Source organism: Notamacropus eugenii, chromosome 2 (assembly GCF_028372415.1).
Source record: "Notamacropus eugenii isolate mMacEug1 chromosome 2, mMacEug1.pri_v2, whole genome shotgun sequence".
NCBI classification, from domain to species: domain Eukaryota; kingdom Metazoa; phylum Chordata; class Mammalia; order Diprotodontia; family Macropodidae; genus Notamacropus; species Notamacropus eugenii.
In genome coordinates this window covers 162836641-162855232 of record NC_092873.1, presented here as the reverse complement: position 1 = coordinate 162855232, position 18592 = coordinate 162836641, and the positions used below count along the sequence as shown (strand labels likewise).

The window sequence follows — 18592 nt, the reverse complement described above, 5'->3', positions numbered from 1 at the left end:
TCCAAATCCTTGTATCTTTTTGTATGTATCCATTTACATACATGTTGTCTCTTCAGGATAGATTGTAAGCTCTTTGAGGGCAGGGATTGGATCACTTTTGCATTTGCATTCCCAATGCCTTGGAGAGTACTTTACACATAGTAGATGCCTAATGAATTCTTATTGATTGATTGAGTCATATTTCTTCCTTTAAAAATTTATTTTTGTTTTTACAGCAGACCTCAAAGACAAAGGAGAGAAGTACATGAAGAGACACACAAACAAGGAAGGTATGGTTATTCATCCAACATTTATTAATCAGTCAAGCATTTATTGAGTACCTACTATGTGCCAGGTATTGTGCTAGGTGCTGGGGCTCAAGTACAAAGGATAAAATGATCTCAACTTGTATTTTGATGGGGGGACAAGTACATGTAACATACATATATAGCAAATACTGTTATATACATTTATTTTGTTGATAGGACTGTTAAACTAGTAGATGGAGGGAGTGCCATGGATATAGTGTACTTAGATTTTAGAAAAGCTTTTGACAAAGAATCTTATACTATTCTTGTGGAGAAGATAGATAATATTCTTGTGGATTAGATGTTGATACAGACAGATTTAGAACTGGTTAGATCCTTGGCTCAAAGAATGGTTTTGAATTGTCTAATGCAGACGTGGCAGGAGGTTTTCTTGTGGAGTATCCAAGGGATCTGTGCTTGGCCCTATGCTGTAAAAACACTTTGTTATCGATGACTTGGATATAGACATGGATAACATACTCATCAAATTTGTAGATGACACAAGGCTGGCAGTGATTGCTAATATAGTAAATAACAGAGGCCAGATCCAAAAGGATCTTAAACTAGAGATTAGGTTGAATCTAATAGGAATTCAACAGGAATAAATGTAAATTCCTTCAACTGAGTACAAAAAATTCAACTTCACAAATATAATATGGTAGAAGTATGAGTAGATGGAAGTTCTGAAAAGGATCTGGGGGTTTTGTAGTTCAGTCATGTCTGACTCTTCATGACCCAATGGTCTTGTCCATGGAATTTTCTTGGCAAAGATACTGGAATGGTTTGCCATTTCTTTCTTTAGTGTGTCCCCATTTTACAGATGAATTAAAGCAAAGAGCAGTTAAGTGATTATTCAGGGTCACACAGTTAGTAAGTGTTTGAGGCTGGATTTGAACTCATTGCTGACTCAAAGTCCAGTACTCTGTCCACTATACCACCTAACTGCCTTGAGGGGGACAGGGGTTTTAGTGGAATACAAGCTAAAGATGAGGCAGTAGTGGCCTAGACCACATTGGCCTATAATCAATCAATCAGTATTTATTGTGTGCCTACTATGTGCCAGGCACTAGGGATACAGAAAGAATCAAAAGGTAGTCATTGTCCTCAGGCAGCTTACAATCTGCCTGAGGGGGAAAGGGGGACAACATACAAACGAACATATAGGAAATAAATAAAAATGATTAATAGAGAAAAGACGCTAGCATTAGGAGGAGTCAGAGAAGGCTTCCTGTAGAAGGTAGGATACAAAAAGGGGCATCACTTCCAGGCACAGGGAGGTGATAGTCTCATTTTACTATGCCCTCATCAGACCTCATCAGAAGTATTGTGTCCAGTTCCGGGCACTACAGTTTTAAAAAGGTTTTGATAAACTGCAGAGCGTCCAGAGGAGGACCACTAGGGTGAGAAAGGGCCATGAGTCCATGCTGCATGAGGATTGCTTAAAGGAACTGGTCATGAATACCTTTGAGAAGAGAACATTCAGGATGTGGTGGGGACAGGAGGGGACAATAGTCAATTATCTGAAGGACTGTCATATAGAAGGAGGGTTAGTCTTATTCTGTTTGACCTCACTGGGCAGAATCAGGGGCAATGAAGGAGATAGGGGGAATTTCCAAGAGACAAATTTAGACTTGATGTCAGGAAAAATTTCATTAACAACTAGAGCTTTCCAAAAATGGAATGTGCTTCCTTAAGTGGTGGTGGATCCCAGAGGTTGTACCATCGCTTGATGACTATATGTTAAGAGTGGGCCTAATGTCTGCACCCTGTTAGTTCAGGTTGGATGTTATAATTTAGATGTGGTACTTAAAAATCATTGAATATGTTAAAAAAAGGAAGTTTACTTTGCCCTGTTACAACAAAGATGTACAACAAGAATACCATGGCACTTGGCTTAATGACCTTCCTTGGTCTCCACATGGAAAGGACTCTGGTCAGAAGGGCCAGGGATGGTGACTCAAGGGGTCTTCTGAAATCTACCAAGTTGAAGGTGCCCAGGCTCTTCGGAGGTGGTCAGAAACCTTCATCAAACAAGCAAGGGTCAATTAAGAAACAAGAAGAATTGTGTTTCCTTTTAGGGAAGACTAAAAGAAGAAAAAGTGAATGACAGAATCAGGATCCAAAAAGATCTTGACAAGCTAGCGATTGGGCTGAATTTAATAAGATGAAATTCAATAGGAATAAATGTAAAGTCCTTCATTTGGGTACAAATGGAGAATCAAGGGAACCCTGGTCCTATCATAGTATGTTAAAGTTGGGATTCTTTGAGTGTATGATTTGGAGTAGATGGTCAATAATGTCCCTTAGAACTTTGAAATTCTGTGATTATGACCTAAAGTTGATTGTTCTGATTATCATTAAGGGTATAGTCCATATCAAGAATACATTATTAGATAAAGGAGATGGATTGGAGTTGAATTAAAATTAGAAAACAATAGGAGCCTGATGTGAAGATGGGTCAAGTGACTAATAATTTCTGAGAACACTATCCTATAAACTGAATTTTAGGGTAAGAAGCAATGAAATGAAACCATCTCCCATGGTGTACATAAATTGGGATTTTGGCTCTTGTAGATTGGGTCAGACAACTCCATGAAACTGACCACACAGATTCTCACAATGTCGAAGTCTCTAGAATCAATATGTGACTTTCTGTGTCTTCGATCTCTTTTGAACCAAAGTGCAAAAAGAAGCAAGTTCAAAGAATTGGGGGTGTATGAATTTTCATGCTACAAAAATTATGATTTGATTCAAAGGGGATCTCCCAGACTCTCTGAATAAGAACTATCTCATGGATGAAGTATTTACCTTTGTTGGCATGAGAAAGGGAGGAGGGAGAAAGGAAGAGAAAGCCAATGGGGAGAGGAGAAAAAGGAAAAGAGAGAGGACAGAAGAGAAGTAGGGAGAAAGAAAGGTAGAGGGAAAGAAGGCAAGTAATGAAAGGAAAAGAAGGAAAGGAAGGGAAGGACATGAGGAGACAAGGGAAAGGACAGAAGAAATGGATGGAAGGAAACATAAGGAAGGAGAAAGGATAGGTGGAAAGAAGGAAAGTAAGGGCAGAAGGAAGGAGCAATTGGTCTTTTAAAAAAAGTGTAATGTACCACCACGATCACTACCTCCCCAACCCCCAACACAAGGATTTAAAGTAGCTGAAATGGAATTTTCTGGATGGGAAGGAAATCTTCAGTTTGTTTTTGATCCACTGACAAAAGAGGGACTGTTATTCAAAGGAATAGTTACCTCCTTCTTGTGTTAGAGAAGTCTCAGGAAAAGGGAGACATTATTCTTGGAGGTGGGCAGGGGAGACAGAAAAGGGGTGGTGATTTGAGTTTAGATGCTCTGGCCCAAAGGTGGGTGAAACTGTTATCATTTCAACAGTTACTGGAGTAAGGCTGCCTCTCCCTTCTGCCTAATCCACCTTGGAAGAGAATGCCTGAAGCCAGTGATTAGAGGGCTGTCTGCACATGCAGGCTATTGTTGAACTTTCCATTTGGGAGAACTAAGACCAGATGGTGATTTTGCCCATCTCTCATCCTCCCATCCCTACCCAAGAGAGCTTATGTTAAATCCAAAGCTCACTAATTCTTAGCGGTTCATTTACATTTCTGTTCAATTAGTCTTGAAAGCAGGAATAATATGTGTGGTCAAACACAGGACTTTCTGTATTTCATTATTGAGAAAGGAATTCAAAGGAAGAAGCAGTGGCTAGCAGGTTGTATACACACAGAGAATAAGACTAAGAAAGTAGACTGTCAGAAATTATCAGAATCTTCCCATGTGGGGGGCTCTGCAGCTAAATGAAAGAGAATCTTGTTGGTTTATATTCCATAACTTCCCGAATCAGGAAAGAGATAAATGAATCCAGTCACCCTAGACAAAAGATCACCATGAGTAAACAGTTTTAAGGGGTGGGAGGTTTGGTGAATAATAGAAGCCAGAGGAGGAAGTCCCAGGTATATTTCGCTTCCCTTGTACTCTGTACGTTCTCAGAGCCTCCATGGAGCAAAGGACAGTGACCAGGGAGAAAGCAGAAGGAGAACAGAGCATGGCTAGAAACCACGAAAGGGTAGGAGCCAAAGAGAGGGAGTGGATGGTTTCTTTCTTCAATCAAAAACCTCTATAACCCAGATATCACTATTAAAAAAACAAACAAACAAACCTTCATCAGCATCACTATTGAAAACAAACATGTTTGTTATTTGTTCAGAAGAAGGGGATGAGAGACTTTATGTTTTCTGTATAGCTCAATATTGAAACGAAGTCCAGACATCACCAAGTCTCCACTGACAAAATCTGAGCAGCTTCTGAGAATAGATGACCATGACTTCAGCATGAGGCCTGGCTTTGGAGGTATGAAGTTTGTAACTTTGTTGCTTCTCTTTTGTCTGTCTACCATTGGTGAAAAGCTAAGTAAATCTATGTTTTGGAGGGCAGTTAGGTGGTGACAGAGCACCGACCCTGGAGTCAGGATCTGAGTTCAAATCTGGCCTCAGACACTAGCTGTATGACCCTAGGGAAGTCACTTCACCCCAATTGCTTTCAAAAAACAAACAAAAAATCTATGTCACGAAGTTTTCTTTTCTCAAATTATGGTTTTCTGCTGTTAGACTTAGTAAGTCAGCCAAGTAAGCAAGAATTCAATGAGTATCTGCTGAGTGGCATCCCTGTGTTAAACATTCTGATTTTAGTCACATAAGGCATTTACTATCAGGTGAGATATTGTGGGGCTCAGTGCCCACTCCACCACTCTCCGGATTGGCACAGTTTTATTTTTTAATTAGTTTTATTTATTTTGTTACATATTTCCCAATTACATGTAAAAAATTTTTTAAGTCATTTAAAAAATTTTTGAGTTCCAAATTCTTCCCCCCCCCCCTCCTTGAGAAGGCAAGTAATTTGATTTTGATTTTTGTGTGAGGTCTTGCAGAACATATTTCTACATTAGCCATGTTGCAAAAGAAAACACAAACAAAATAAAACAATAACGATAAATTTTTCAAAAAGGTTATGCTTCAATCTGCATTTAGAGTTCATAAGTTCTCTCTGGAGGTGAATTGCATCATGGGTTCTTTGGAATTGTCTTGGCTCATTGTACTGATCAGAGCAACTGAGTCTTTCACATATATAATATTACTGTTATTGTGTACAATGTTCTGCTCACTTCATTTTGCATCAGTTCATACTAGCTTTCCCATGTTTTTCTGAAACCATCCTGCTCATCTTATAGCACAATAATATTCCAATATAATCATATACCGCAACTTGTTCAGTCATTCCCTAGTTGACTGGCATCCAATCAGTTTCCCATATTTTGCCACCACAAAAAAAGGCTACTATAAATATTTTTGTACAGATAGTTTCTTTTCCCTTTCTCTGGGATACAGACTGAGTAGTGACGTTGCTGGGTCCAACAGTACGTACAGTATTGTGGCCCTTTGGGTATAGTTGATTTGTGCAGTTTTCATCCATCCTAATTCTTGATAATGACTTCTAAATATGATAAAGCATCACCGCCTACTGTGACAACTGTGATCCAAAATATCCCAGTGGAAGGCAGAAGAAGAAGACTTACCATAATGCCTCCAGACTATTGGGCAGATAGCATAGTACTGTGGAAAGAGCACTGGCTTTGCACTCAAAAGACTTGAGTTCAGATCTCCCTCTCCCTCTTCCCTTCTCACTACCTGTCTAACTTTACACAAGTCACCTAACTGTCCTGGGCCTCAATTTCCTCATCTATAAAGGAAAGAGTTTGAATAGATGGCCTCTGAGGTCCTTTTCAGCTCTAAATCCATGATCCTATAACTAAATCCTTCTTCATCTGGGAGCCTGCAGCAGGAACTGTGTATGCATAATTGAGGGCAGAGTTTGATCAGCTTGGTTTAATTAAATAGGGAGTGGGAGTGGGAGTGGGGGTGTAGGTGGTAAAGCCCCACAGCAAATAATTGACTAGAGCCCAGGGTTGCAAAGCTCTCTCAGGTCAGGCTGTAGCCAGCTGGGTTACAGCACCTGTATAGCTTCTCCATGTCACCAGATGATTTCACCCAAGGTATGATTATCTTACTTTGTCTGCCTCTCCGGTTCAAGTCAGGGACAAGTAGGTGGTGAAGTGGATAGTGCCCTGGGCCTGGAGTCAGAAAGACCTGAGTTCAAATCCAGACTCAGATACTTATTAGCTGGGTGACCCTGGGCTTACACATGTTTACCTCAGTTTCCTCATCTGTTAAATGAGCTGGAGAAGAAAATAGCAAACCACCCCAGTATCTTTGCTAAGAAAATCCCAAATGGGATCACAAAAAATCACACGCAACTGAATGACTGAACAACAACAATGAGTTCAGGTCTCTCTGCTCATTCAAAGGAGGAAAATTTCTAGTCCTATCTTTGTCCTCTGGGAATTCTAATTGTTAGCTTTCTCAGAGTTTTTATACTTTGTGGCTACCCTTTAAGGTTTGAGTAAGGAGAAAACTTATGTAAATACATTCTTATTGGCTGTATATGTTAGAAATTCTATAGTTCAAGAAGCAAAGAAAAATGAAATGGCTCCAAACTTCACCAGTTGGTTGAGTGGTTAATTAATTACCCTTCATTTCAATTCCATCTTGTATTCTTCAGTAATAAAGAAAACACCTTAAATTTAAGAAAAGAATTTGCCTAGAAAGTGGTCCAAATGTTGATAAGGCCCTACCCACACAGTCTCTGGTGGGTTTACTTAATGGACTCTTGGTCATTTACTAGAAAGTGCTATCCTCTCATGGCTAGGTTGGATTGGATTGGATTTGAGATCCTAAATTTAGAGAGGAAAGTCAAATTTGAGCTGGAAGTTAGAGGTCATCTAGCCAAATTCCCTCAGTTTAGAGATGAAGACATTGAGGCTCAAAGCAGTAACAACAATAAATAGGATAATAGATTTAGAAACTGATGTGACATCTAGTCCAGGGGTTCTTAACCTGACATCTGTGAATGTTAAAAAAATTTTGACAATTATATTTCAGTTTTCTTTTGGAATCCTATGTATATTGTTTTATGAATTTAAAAACATTATTCTGAGAAGGGTTTCACCGGACTATCCAAGGAGTCTGGAATGCAAAAAAGATTTAAGACTCCTGATCAAATCCAACCTCCACCACTTTTTACAGATAAGGGAACTGAGAACCAAGTAAGTTAAATAAGTTGCCCGAGGTAACAAAGGAAAAGTTAAGTGTAAAAGGTAGGATTTGAACACAAGACTTCTAACTCTGGACTCCTAGAGAACATAAAACACTATGTCCATTGTACCATGCAGAAGCTGAAGGCCAGAGATGCTCAGTAATTGACTAAATTCACAGGTATAAAGTGGCAGAGCCAAGATTAGAACCCAGATCTTCTGACTCCAAATGTCATCCATTTTCTATTGCATTAACTGGTCTCAAAGAAGTAAAATGAATAAAAGAGCAAAATGAATTAGTAAATGATGAGGGCTGGAAGTGGGTGTGAGACCCCCACAAAGACTGGGATACCAGGGCAGGTTGCCTGGAATGAATTCACAGACTCAAGTGTTGTTGAGGTAAGGTAAAGATTTATTACACTTTTCAGCTGGCAAGAGTTCTTAAGGAACCTGTAACCTTAGAGGGGTATAGGTAAAGTTTATATAGGATATTCTATAGGAAACATGTGCCAAATATGTTAACTAGATGATTCAGGGTGGGATTAGGGAGTGGTTAAGGAGTGGTTAGTTCTTAAAGGAATATGCACTTCTGGTATTTACTGTGCAGATATTTTACCCAGAGTTCATGGAGGAATAGTCTGGGGGATGGGGGTGGGGAGTGCTACATAAAGGTGTGGTTTTGGGCCTGAAACGTCACTAAGTCAACCAATGATCAGGGCTGACTCAGAAATACCAGGTTGCTCTCATCAATATCTTGTTAGACAAGATAAATGTAAGGGAGTATACATGTGTCTAAGACTAGGATACATATGATTGATCAGTGAGTAATAAATGTCATTATGACCCAGTACACAGCAAGTTCAGTTAGTACACAGCTGGTTCAGACTAATAAATTCCATAGGTGCAGCTGGCTGCTGTATCAGGAAGGGAGATAACAGTTGCTGGGACAGGCTGTGTCTTTGGCCTGGGGAGAAACTGCCTGGGATAGTGTTTTAAGGCTAGGAAGAAATGTGATTTTTAAAGAGAAATGTGACTTGAGAACTGGGGTCCAAGCATATGCACCCAAGTACCCCATCATTAACAAGGGGAATATAGCACATGGTAGGATACCCTGGAAAGCAGCTCTCTTTAATAATTTCTCAGTCAAGACTTTTGAATGATGAGGCTCTACTTGAAGTTCTTTGGGTCACCTTGAGGTTACTTTCTCTAATTACAAACTTGACACACTATTGCTGTGATCACAATCTTACACAGGTCTGTGCAAGCTGGAAATTCAGGACCATGTGAATAAGTAAAATAATTTGGGCAAAAGAAATAACCTTCATCTGGATTTTCTAGGTTCTCACCTTAACTGTTCTTACCTGTCAAACACTAATTTCATTTTGGCCCATCAAGGCAAAGTGGTAGGAATAAAGACCTAAGTCTGAGGAAATTGCTTGTGTTTCTCTCTTTTTGGGGGGAGGTGAAAGGGGTGAGTGGATACTTGCTAAAAAAAAAAAAAAAGAATATCTGATATCATCATCTTTGTTATCCCCTTTTCAGGCCCCGCAATTCCTGTTGGCGTAGATGTTCAAGTTGAAAGTCTGGATAGCATCTCAGAAGTTGATATGGTAAGTACACTCTGACAACAAAAAGTTGGATCTAAGAATCAAGGCATAATGTCATAAGCTGACAATTCATTATTCAGATGTTATTATGATATCAGAAAACTTCATCAGTTAGTTGGTTTCTCACTAGATCCTGTGTTTGACCCTGGAAATGCTCTAAATGTACAGGGCTCTGTGTCCTGGGTCCTGTTCTCTTCTCCTTCTATACTACTTCATTTGGTGATCTCCTCAACTCCTATGGATCCAATTATCTTCTTTGTGCTCAGGGTTCTCAAATGTGATTATCAGGCCCCAACAGCTCTGCTGCCCTTCAGTCTCACATTTCCAACTGCCTATTAGACATCCTGAACTGGATGACCCTTAGACATCTTAAGCTCATGTAAAGGCAACCACACTGGCATGCCCAGTATGGCTGCTAGCACAAGTTCTCAGATCTGCTTTACTAGGAAAGAGAGCTGTTAAAGGGGTCAACAATCTTTCTTTCATTACATTCATCAAACAGAGAAAATACAGAGAAAATATAAGCAGAGAAATCAAGACCAACAGACAGGGCTCTACTGCCTGAATCAAAGAAATATTGCTATCTACTTTACATACATCCCTGGATCTAGAGAGGTTTGGGGTGGGGGGAGCGTGAACATACAGCCACTCAGAGTCTAAACTAGGTAATCACAAGATCCTTCTCATAAGCGAACCTCCAAAACAAAATACCAGTGTCCCAGTATATATAACAAAGAGTTGACTCCTGATAGACTGAGTCAGTAGGCAGTAAACCTACATGACTCAGCACAGCTGTGAGCTATCAGGGTTCAAAAGTGTTTGAGCCTTCAGATGATCACAATTTAGCTTGAACATGGGAAACTGAACTCCAAAAAAAAAAAAGAATCCCACTTTGCTTGCTGCTACAGCTCAGCATGTCCAAAACTAAACTCGTTATATTTCCCCTCCAAGTCCTCCCCTTTTTCTAACTTGCTTATTACTTTTGAGGGTACCCCAGTCATTCATGCTCACAGCTTTGCTGTTCCTCCTGTCCCCCATGACTGGATTTCTCTTCTACCTCATCATCTCTGCCTCCTGACTTCCCAAGCTTCTTTCAAGTCCCTAAAATTTTATCTTCCACAAGAAGACTTTCCCTATCCCCCTTAATACTAGTGACTTCCCTCTGTTCACTCTTCACCTCCAATTTATCCCACATATTGCTTTTTTGTTTATAGTTATTTGACTGTTGTTTTCCCCCATTAGACTGTGAACTCCTTGAGAAGGGGGACTATCTTTTACCTTTTTTTATATCCCCAGTGCCTGGATAGTGGGTGCTTAAGAAATGTTTATTGACTGGCTGACAAACAGTTGCCCCATCCATCTGACTGTGTGCAGGAGCAGAACATGTTGAGTAGGAACTACTTTCCATAGTGAGGTCAACCCTATGGGAAGTAAAAGAAGGGCTAAGTCCCTGTAAATAGTACTAGAGAAAAGGCAAGGACTTGTCAGCAGAGCCATAACTAGGGTGTGGCAATCAGTGCTTTGCCCCAAAGAAGCAAAATTTAGAGTGCACTGATTTGTAGTCCTTTCCCCTCAAAACCTCCCCTCTGCTTAATTTTCCTATTCTTTCAAGGGTGTCTACCATTATTCCTGTATCCCCAGTTTGTAATCTCAGTATTATCCTTAATTCCTTACTCTCCCTTACCCCATACATCCATTCAGTTTCCTAATCTTGGTACGTCTTCTTCCACAATGTCTTGAATCCAACCTCATCTCTTTATTCACACAGCCATCATATTAGTTCAGGCCCACAGCACCTCTTTCCTAAATAGTCTCCTAATTTGTCTTCCTGCCTCAAGTCTCTTCCCATTTGATCACCCTCCATATCACTTCCAGAAAGATTCTCCATAACTGCATATTGAGTATGTCTTTCTCCTATTTTGTAAACTCTAGGATCAAATATGAAGTCCTTTGTTTGGCTTTGAAAGCCCTTCACAACTTGGCCCTAGTCTTTTTCCAGTCTCGTTATGCATCATTCAACCTTCCAAATGGGCTATCTCTGAGTTCCTCACACATGGAATTCTACATCCTGGCTCTACGACTTTCCACTGGTGTTCCTCCGCACCTGGAATTCACTCCTCACTCCTGGCTAGGGATGTGCAGAAGCTAGCTGAAAACAGCTGCATGAGCTGATTAAGTTTCCAGTGTGAATATTAACATTACACATCAGAAATTAACTATGAATCAGGACTTGATTTATTGTTTTGTTGACTGTGTAGTACAAGTTTGTTTTTCTGGAGAATTGGCTGTTAAAACATTGACCCGTCGACTCCTGCCTCTATCTCAACTACCACCTTTTATACAAAGTCTTTCCTGATACCCCCTCCCAAGTTTCTCTCCTTCTCTAACTACCCTGTTTAATTTTTTCATATTTAGACAGAGACTTGTCTCCCCTAATAGAATATATGCTCAAGGCAAGATTGTTTCAGTCTTTGTCTCTGTATCTTCAGTACCTAACTGGAATATTCGTCGATTTATTGATTGAGGGTGGAACACTTGAAGTTAGGACCTACTTCCAGAATAATTAGTTAAAATGTATGATACCCCATGCTATGTCATAAGGGACATCCCAGGTGAATTTGTCTCCAAGGTATCACTTACCTACCTTCCCCTACCCTTAAAAACTCCCCAGCAGCATTTCATCCTGTTTGCCTCAGGTAAAAAGTTGTTATTATACCTTTGTTTGTCAGTACGCAGAGAAGCAGAACAAAAGTCATCTAGCTGAATAAATATGCTGAGATGCAGGCAACAGGAAACATGAGATTTCCTGCCAGATAGCAAACAACAGGCAGAGAAGGGTTTAGGCTAAACTTGGATTGAAGTGTAAAATGCCAGTTCAATTAACTCAGAGACAAAAAGAACACAGGATCAAAGGTCAGAGATGACTGAATTCTGTAACTTCAGGGCACCGTGATTTACTCTTTTGTGTGTCTGTTGGTAGTATAATTTTTTAAAAAATTATTAAAAGTATAAAAGGGATTATAATAGCAGCACATACCGTTATATCCTTTGCAGACTTTGAAGGGCTATATAAAGGCTAGGTATTACTATTAGAGGTCATCCACTCACATAATCAGGCAACTAGTTGGCACAGTGGATAGAGTACCACATCTGAAGCTAGGAAAATTCAAATTCAGCGTCAACTGTGTGATCCTAAGCAGGTCACTTCACCCTATTTGCCTCAGTTTCCTCATCTGTAAAATGAACTAGAAAAGGAAATGACAAACCAATCCAGTATTTTGTCAGGAAAACCCCAAATGGAGCCAGGAAGAGTCAGACATGACTGAAATGATTAAACAGCAAACACAACAATGATTCTGCCCTCCACACAGAGCTTGACCACAGGGTCTCTGATAAAAATACTTCAGAGAATTAGAGTATGGACACTCTTGACCCAGTGGCTTCCTTATGTGCTCCATAGCCTAAGTGTCTGCTTCACAGGACGTCTCAACAAACATTATGCCATACTTATTACCACCAGAATTCTCAAGGGAACTGTATGTAGGGTTAAAAATAATTTTAAATTTATATGCCTTCTGTGGTTTTTATATCACCCTTATCTCGTGCCTTCCCAGTTACCTATAGAGTGAAACAAGACTGTGTGCTTGCTCCCATGCTTTTTAGCATGATGTTTTCAGCCATGTTGTCAGATGCTTTGGTATGATCAAGGAAATTTATGGTTTAGATTCATGCCTACAATAAGACACACTCGAGAAGAAGTTAGCTTAATATTTTATTAATTTATAGAAAAGGTAAATGCACAGACAGTTTAGGGCAACTGCAGCAATAGCTAATAAATCCTAATACTAATATAATTATAGCAATACTAATATAGATATAAGAGGAAATGGAAAAACATCACCAATCCAGGGAAGCACCAACTCCTGGATTTCTCAGCTGGGGAATCCTGGGATACAGCTTTCAGGCTCTGGATTGGGAGCAAGGGGTCCCAGGCAGAGCATCCTCTCCATGGGTGAGATTTCAAAGTTTTCCTCAGAACAGAGACCTAATAAACCCTTCCAAACCCTTGACTGCCAACAAAGAGGCTAATTGCCAACTATCCTGTACGTTGTCCGTTGAGAGGGTAGCCAAACCTCACGATGGAGTACACATATGATGTTTGTCCTTGGAGAACTGGCTAGGTTCCCAAGGGCAGCAGATGTTCTGTGTTTGTGTAGGATTTAGCATGTCTTCAAGATCCAAATTCACCTGGGGGACACAACAGCCTACATGTGGGGCCTACACTGAAATATGGAAGAACTTCTAAATCCATTTACCATTCAGCTTTCAATGAGGATGAACGTGGCATCAAGGTCAACTACCGTACTGATGGAAAGTTCTTCAATTTCAAAAGGCTACAAGCCAAGACCAAAGTGGAGGAAGTTGGTGCATGATTTTCTTTTTGCAGATGACTGTGTGCTCAATGCTCCCTCTGAAGCTGAGATGCAACAGACTATGGATCAATTCTCGGCTGCCTGTGCTAATTTTGGCCTAATAATTAACACCAAGAAAACGCAGGTGTTCTATCAGCCACGACCCCAACATCCATACGTGGAACCATTGATTACAACAAATGGAGAAGTTTTGAATGCTGTGGATAAGTTCACTTACCTTGGTAGTATATTTACAAGGATATACACATTGACAATGAGGTTTATGTACACATTTCCAGAGCTAGCTCAGTGTTTGGGAGGCTCCAAAGAAAAGTTTGGGAGAGAAGAGGTATTAGACTGACTACCAAACTGAAGGTCTACAGAGCCGTTGTACTGACTTCATTGTTGTATGCCTGTGAAACATGGACAGTCTACCAGCTCCATGCCAGGAAACTGAATCGCTTCCATTTGAACTGTCTTAGGAAGATTCTGAGGATTACCTGGGAAGATAAGGTACCAGACACTAAAGCTCTTGCTCAAACTGAACTGCCAAGCATTCAAACTGTGCTTTAGAGAGCACAACTTCAATGGTCTGGCCACATTGTTTGAATGCAAAATGTATGCTTGCCAAAAAGTCTATTTTATAGAGAACTCACATGGGACAGGTGATCACATGGTGACTAGAAGAAACAGTACAAGGACAGTCTCAAGGCCTTTCTCAAGAACTTTGGATTTGACTGTGCAACATGGGAAACACTAGCACAGGACCACTCAGCACGGCATGCCCACATCAGAAATGGTGCTGTGATCTATGAGCAAAGCAGAATTGAGACAGCACAAAGTAAATGTAGGATACACAAATTTGGAGTATCCACCCTAAAAATTCATATGGACTATCTGTGTCCAACCTGTAGTAGAGCATTCCAAGCTCGTATTGGTCTGATCAGCCACAGTCAGACACACTGAAACTTCACTTTATCATGGTGGTGTCATTTTGATCCTCTTCAAAAATGAAGGACAACAACCAACCATTTCCAGATACATTCTTTTCCTCTCCACCACTCTGAAAAACCATCCTTTGTAACAACAAAAAAGAAAAGGCAGGTCAGCTAACCAATGAATCAATCAAATATTCCACAGTTTCATGACCATTGCCCTCCATCCCTACAAAGAAGGTAGGGAGATACCTTATCCTATCTCTTCTCTGGAAGTTTGGTCATTGTAGTTATTTTTGTTGCTGTTAAGTCATGTTTGACTTTTAGGGTCCCATTTTGGATTTTCTTGGCAAAGATACTGGGATGAGTTGCCATTTCTTTCTCCATTTCCTTACAGATGAAGAAATTGAGGCAAGCAGGGTTAAGTGACTTGCCCAGGGTCACACAGCTAGTAAGTATTTGAGGTCAGGTCTTTCTGACTCCAGGTCCAGCACTGTACCACCTAGCTGCCCTCATTATAATGTTGCATTTCCAACCATAGATGCCTGTAGAGAGATAAAAAGATTTGTTCCAAGTTTCATGATAAGTTAGTTGCAGAGAAGCAAGATGATTACTTTAATTTTATTTTTTCCCCAAAAATCATGAACTCAGCAAATATCAACATTTCTATATATAATGCAAATTGGGCTTTGACCATGACCTATATAAGACTATTATGTCATAGGCCCAGACCTACCTATAGAGCTGTCCTCCAGGGAATATAGACAGTAACAAACAAAGACAGAATAGTCTTTTGGGTATCAATCCTTCATTGGCCTTGGGGCCCTCACCCTTTTGGAAGATGGTCAGTTGGAGCCAGGTAGGCAGCTCCCAAATCTTTTGCTGATGAGTCATTTCAAATAGGAGGAGCTGGGTGGTGCAATGGATAGAATGCTGGGTCTGGAGTCAGGAAGACCTGAGTTCAACATCTGGCCTCAGACACTTACTAGCTATGTGACCCTGCGTAAGTCACTTAGCCCTGTTTGCTCAGTCTCCTTATCTGTAGAATGATTTGGAGAAGCAAATGGCAAATCACTCCAGTATCTTTGCCAAGAAAACCCCAAATGGGGTCACAAAGAGTAGTCACTACTGAAATAACTGAACAACAACAACAAACATTTCAAACAGAGCTAGTGAGAGCTATGGACCAATAAAATTTTGGGGATGTAGTAATGCCTCTCATAGGGAGTGAATCATGTGGTACCCATATTCTGGGCTGATTCTAAGACAGTGCATTTACTCTCTTGCAATGCCCCAGGATAAAAACTATAAAAAGGTCAAGGCATCTAAAAGAGGATACTCAGAGGATCTGTCATTGGCTTCATTTCTGGACAGTGTGAAAGTGCTTCCAGCTTCAGTGGACTACATGTATTATGATACAGCAAACAGTTACTATGTACCAGGCTCTGTGTTAAGTTCTGGGATCCAAATACAAGTAAGGAAGATAGTTTCTGCCCTCAAAGAGCATATATTCTAACGGGGAAAGACAACACATAAAGGAGAGCAGGAGAAAAGAAGATGGCATGACAGAATATTAAACCCCATCCAGGTCATATTTCTAAGGCTCAGCTGTGGTTTTCTGCAACTTTCTCCTGCTTTTACAAACAGCTCAGCCTTCCTAGCTGAGAAGGATTTGCGAGAAAGATTCACAGGGTCAGCTTCTTTCCATTGCAATGCCTGAACCCATTTGTGGGCTCTGCATGCACTATAGAGGAGACAAGGAGACCAACTATCACCCAGGTTTGTTAAGAGCCCTGTTTGCCATAGGCATGCAGGTGAATGCCTTCGACAGATGCTTCAGTTGGACCATGTGGAGAACTCATGGACCTACCAGTGGTGGACTGGACATACTGGTAGCTCTCATGCCCCTTACGGGTTCCTCCAAAGTACCAGGCAGACATAATTAGAGTTTTGGACATGTTTACAAGGCTCGCCACTATGTTGTTATGGCAGGAGCAGGACATTTCCCATCATGCTTTGCTGGGAAGATCACACAGACATGTGTGATGAGCAAAGATACAGAGTGCCCACACATGCCTTCCCATCCTGTGTACCTCGCACCCCCAAAGTTTACCACACAGCATCCATGCAACATTCTGGAGGCCTTTCTCACTTTCTCCAGTGATCTTAAAGGTATCCATGAAACAATCTATAGATGCTCCTGGCATACCTCACTCTAAACTATGCTCCAAGTTCATCTTCTGGTCTTATTTGTAACAAGAATATCGAGATTGATATGCGTTAGCTCTTCCAGCAATATGTCAACTGTTGGTCATTGGGCAAGGAGGATTTCACAATTGGAATAAAAATAGTCAAATTAAAATTTGTTGACTCTTTAAAAACTGTGATTCTTAGTATCATTGTTCCTGCCACTACAGAAGAAGGATAGCACAGGATCAGGAGCCTGGATGTAGGGCTAAGCCATCGTCAATCCCACAAGCTCCCTCCTATGTGTGTTGAACTACCAGCAGGTGGTCTTGGAGAATGATGGAGGGAATACTGAGACTGGAAGCCTGACTGAAGAGGTTTAAGAAGAGAATGAGAGAAGTAGTTGAATCCTCTAATGTGGGTAGTTTTCTGGAGTTTAGTCAAGAAAGGGGAGAGAGACATAAGATAATAAGTAGCCAGAATGATCAGATTAATTGAAAAGGTCTTTTTAAGGAGGTAACAACTCACAAATATGACTAAGATTTTCAAAGTACTTTCTTCATAGTGATAATATTTAATATCATTTTGGGGCTTTAATAAGGGCCAGAGCTTGAATTAATCAATTAGAAGAACCTGGACCTAACAGTCTCTTTGTTCTCTGAAGTAAACTCAGAAAATACCTCTTCTTATGTCAACAAGGCCAGATGGGGCTGATGTAGTATACTTTATGAGATGCTTAACCCGAGACACTATCTTGAATAATGGGACTTTTTCCATATCTTAATATTTTGTGGACATATACTGTGTTATATCATGTTAATGGTAAAGAAAACACAGATGTCCTGGGTCATAATTTCAGTTGCAACTTTGTCAACTCTCTTATCTTATTGTATTTAAAACCTATTAAGAAAATTCCTTTCTCATGGAATAGTTAAACACAAATAGAGACCACAAACATGAGAGACACAGACACCCTTGGATTGTCCTAAAACAGACTGAAGTTTGGTCATTCTTGTATAAGTCAGAGATTTCCTTCTGACTCCATGGCCATGTAACAGCTAGTTTTAAGGGAATAAGCAATATCCATTTAGCCTGTTTACCTTTTTAACCAAACTTTCAGGTCGACAATAGCAACCCTGTGAGTAGATAGGATAAGTATATTTACTCCCATTTTCCAAATGGTAAAACTGCCAGATGGATTGTGACTTGCCAGAGTAACACTATCAGAGCCAGAATTCAAACTCAGGTCTCTCCAGGGCTCTTTCTATTATACTACTTTACTTCTCAGAAAGGTGTTTGCTATTTCATTTTCGTGCTCCTGGAGGTGTATTCTGTGGGGTTAAAGCATCCAGTGTTGATACCCACCGTTGTTTTTGGTTTTTCCCCCTTAGGACTTTACCATGACCCTGTACCTGAGACACTATTGGAAGGATGAAAGACTGTCTTTCCCTAGCACGAACAACCTGAGCATGACATTCGATGGCCGACTGGTAAAAAAGATCTGGGTTCCTGACATGTTCTTTGTACATTCCAAGAGGTCCTTCATCCATGACACCACCACAGACAATGTCATGCTTCGGGTCCAGCCTGATGGGAAGGTGCTCTACAGCCTCAGGTAAAAGCCTGTTCCTGTTAATGGCTTCTCTGACTCAGCCTGAGCTGTGAGGAACCTGAATTTAGAATGCCCTCTGGCTCATTCTTGCCCTTCCCACAAAATACTCTTCTCCTTAGGTTATTTAAATAGATATATATTCAAATGTATAATAATATTATATTAATACATTATTAAATTAACAATGAATTATCTTAGTAAATAAATAAAAATAATATATTAAACATATATTTAAATAACCTAAAGAAAAGAGTAAATTGCCAAATGTGGAAGCAAAAAGCATCAGTTTCTGAATAGGACTTCTACCTTTCAATTCTGATTACTAATGAACCCTACTGCTAATTTTATTTCTTGAGCTCAAGGGAAAGCAAAGCAGTATTGAATAAAGATTTTTGTAAAAGAATT

At 40.2% G+C, this 18592-nt stretch overlaps 1 protein-coding gene across 1 annotated transcript in view; it reads left to right on the top strand.

The window, feature by feature from the left end:
- Window positions 1-221: 221 nt before the first annotated feature.
- Window positions 222-18592, top strand: part of GABRR1 (gamma-aminobutyric acid type A receptor subunit rho1) — a 48714-nt gene continuing 30343 nt past the window's right edge. Inside the window, exons 1-4 of the mRNA XM_072642808.1 lie at window positions 222-269; window positions 4531-4637; window positions 8977-9044; window positions 17967-18190. Coding sequence (XP_072498909.1) covers window positions 4619-4637; window positions 8977-9044; window positions 17967-18190 — 311 coding nt within the window. The 5' untranslated portion in view covers window positions 222-269; window positions 4531-4618. The remainder of the gene's footprint in view (window positions 270-4530; window positions 4638-8976; window positions 9045-17966; window positions 18191-18592) is intronic.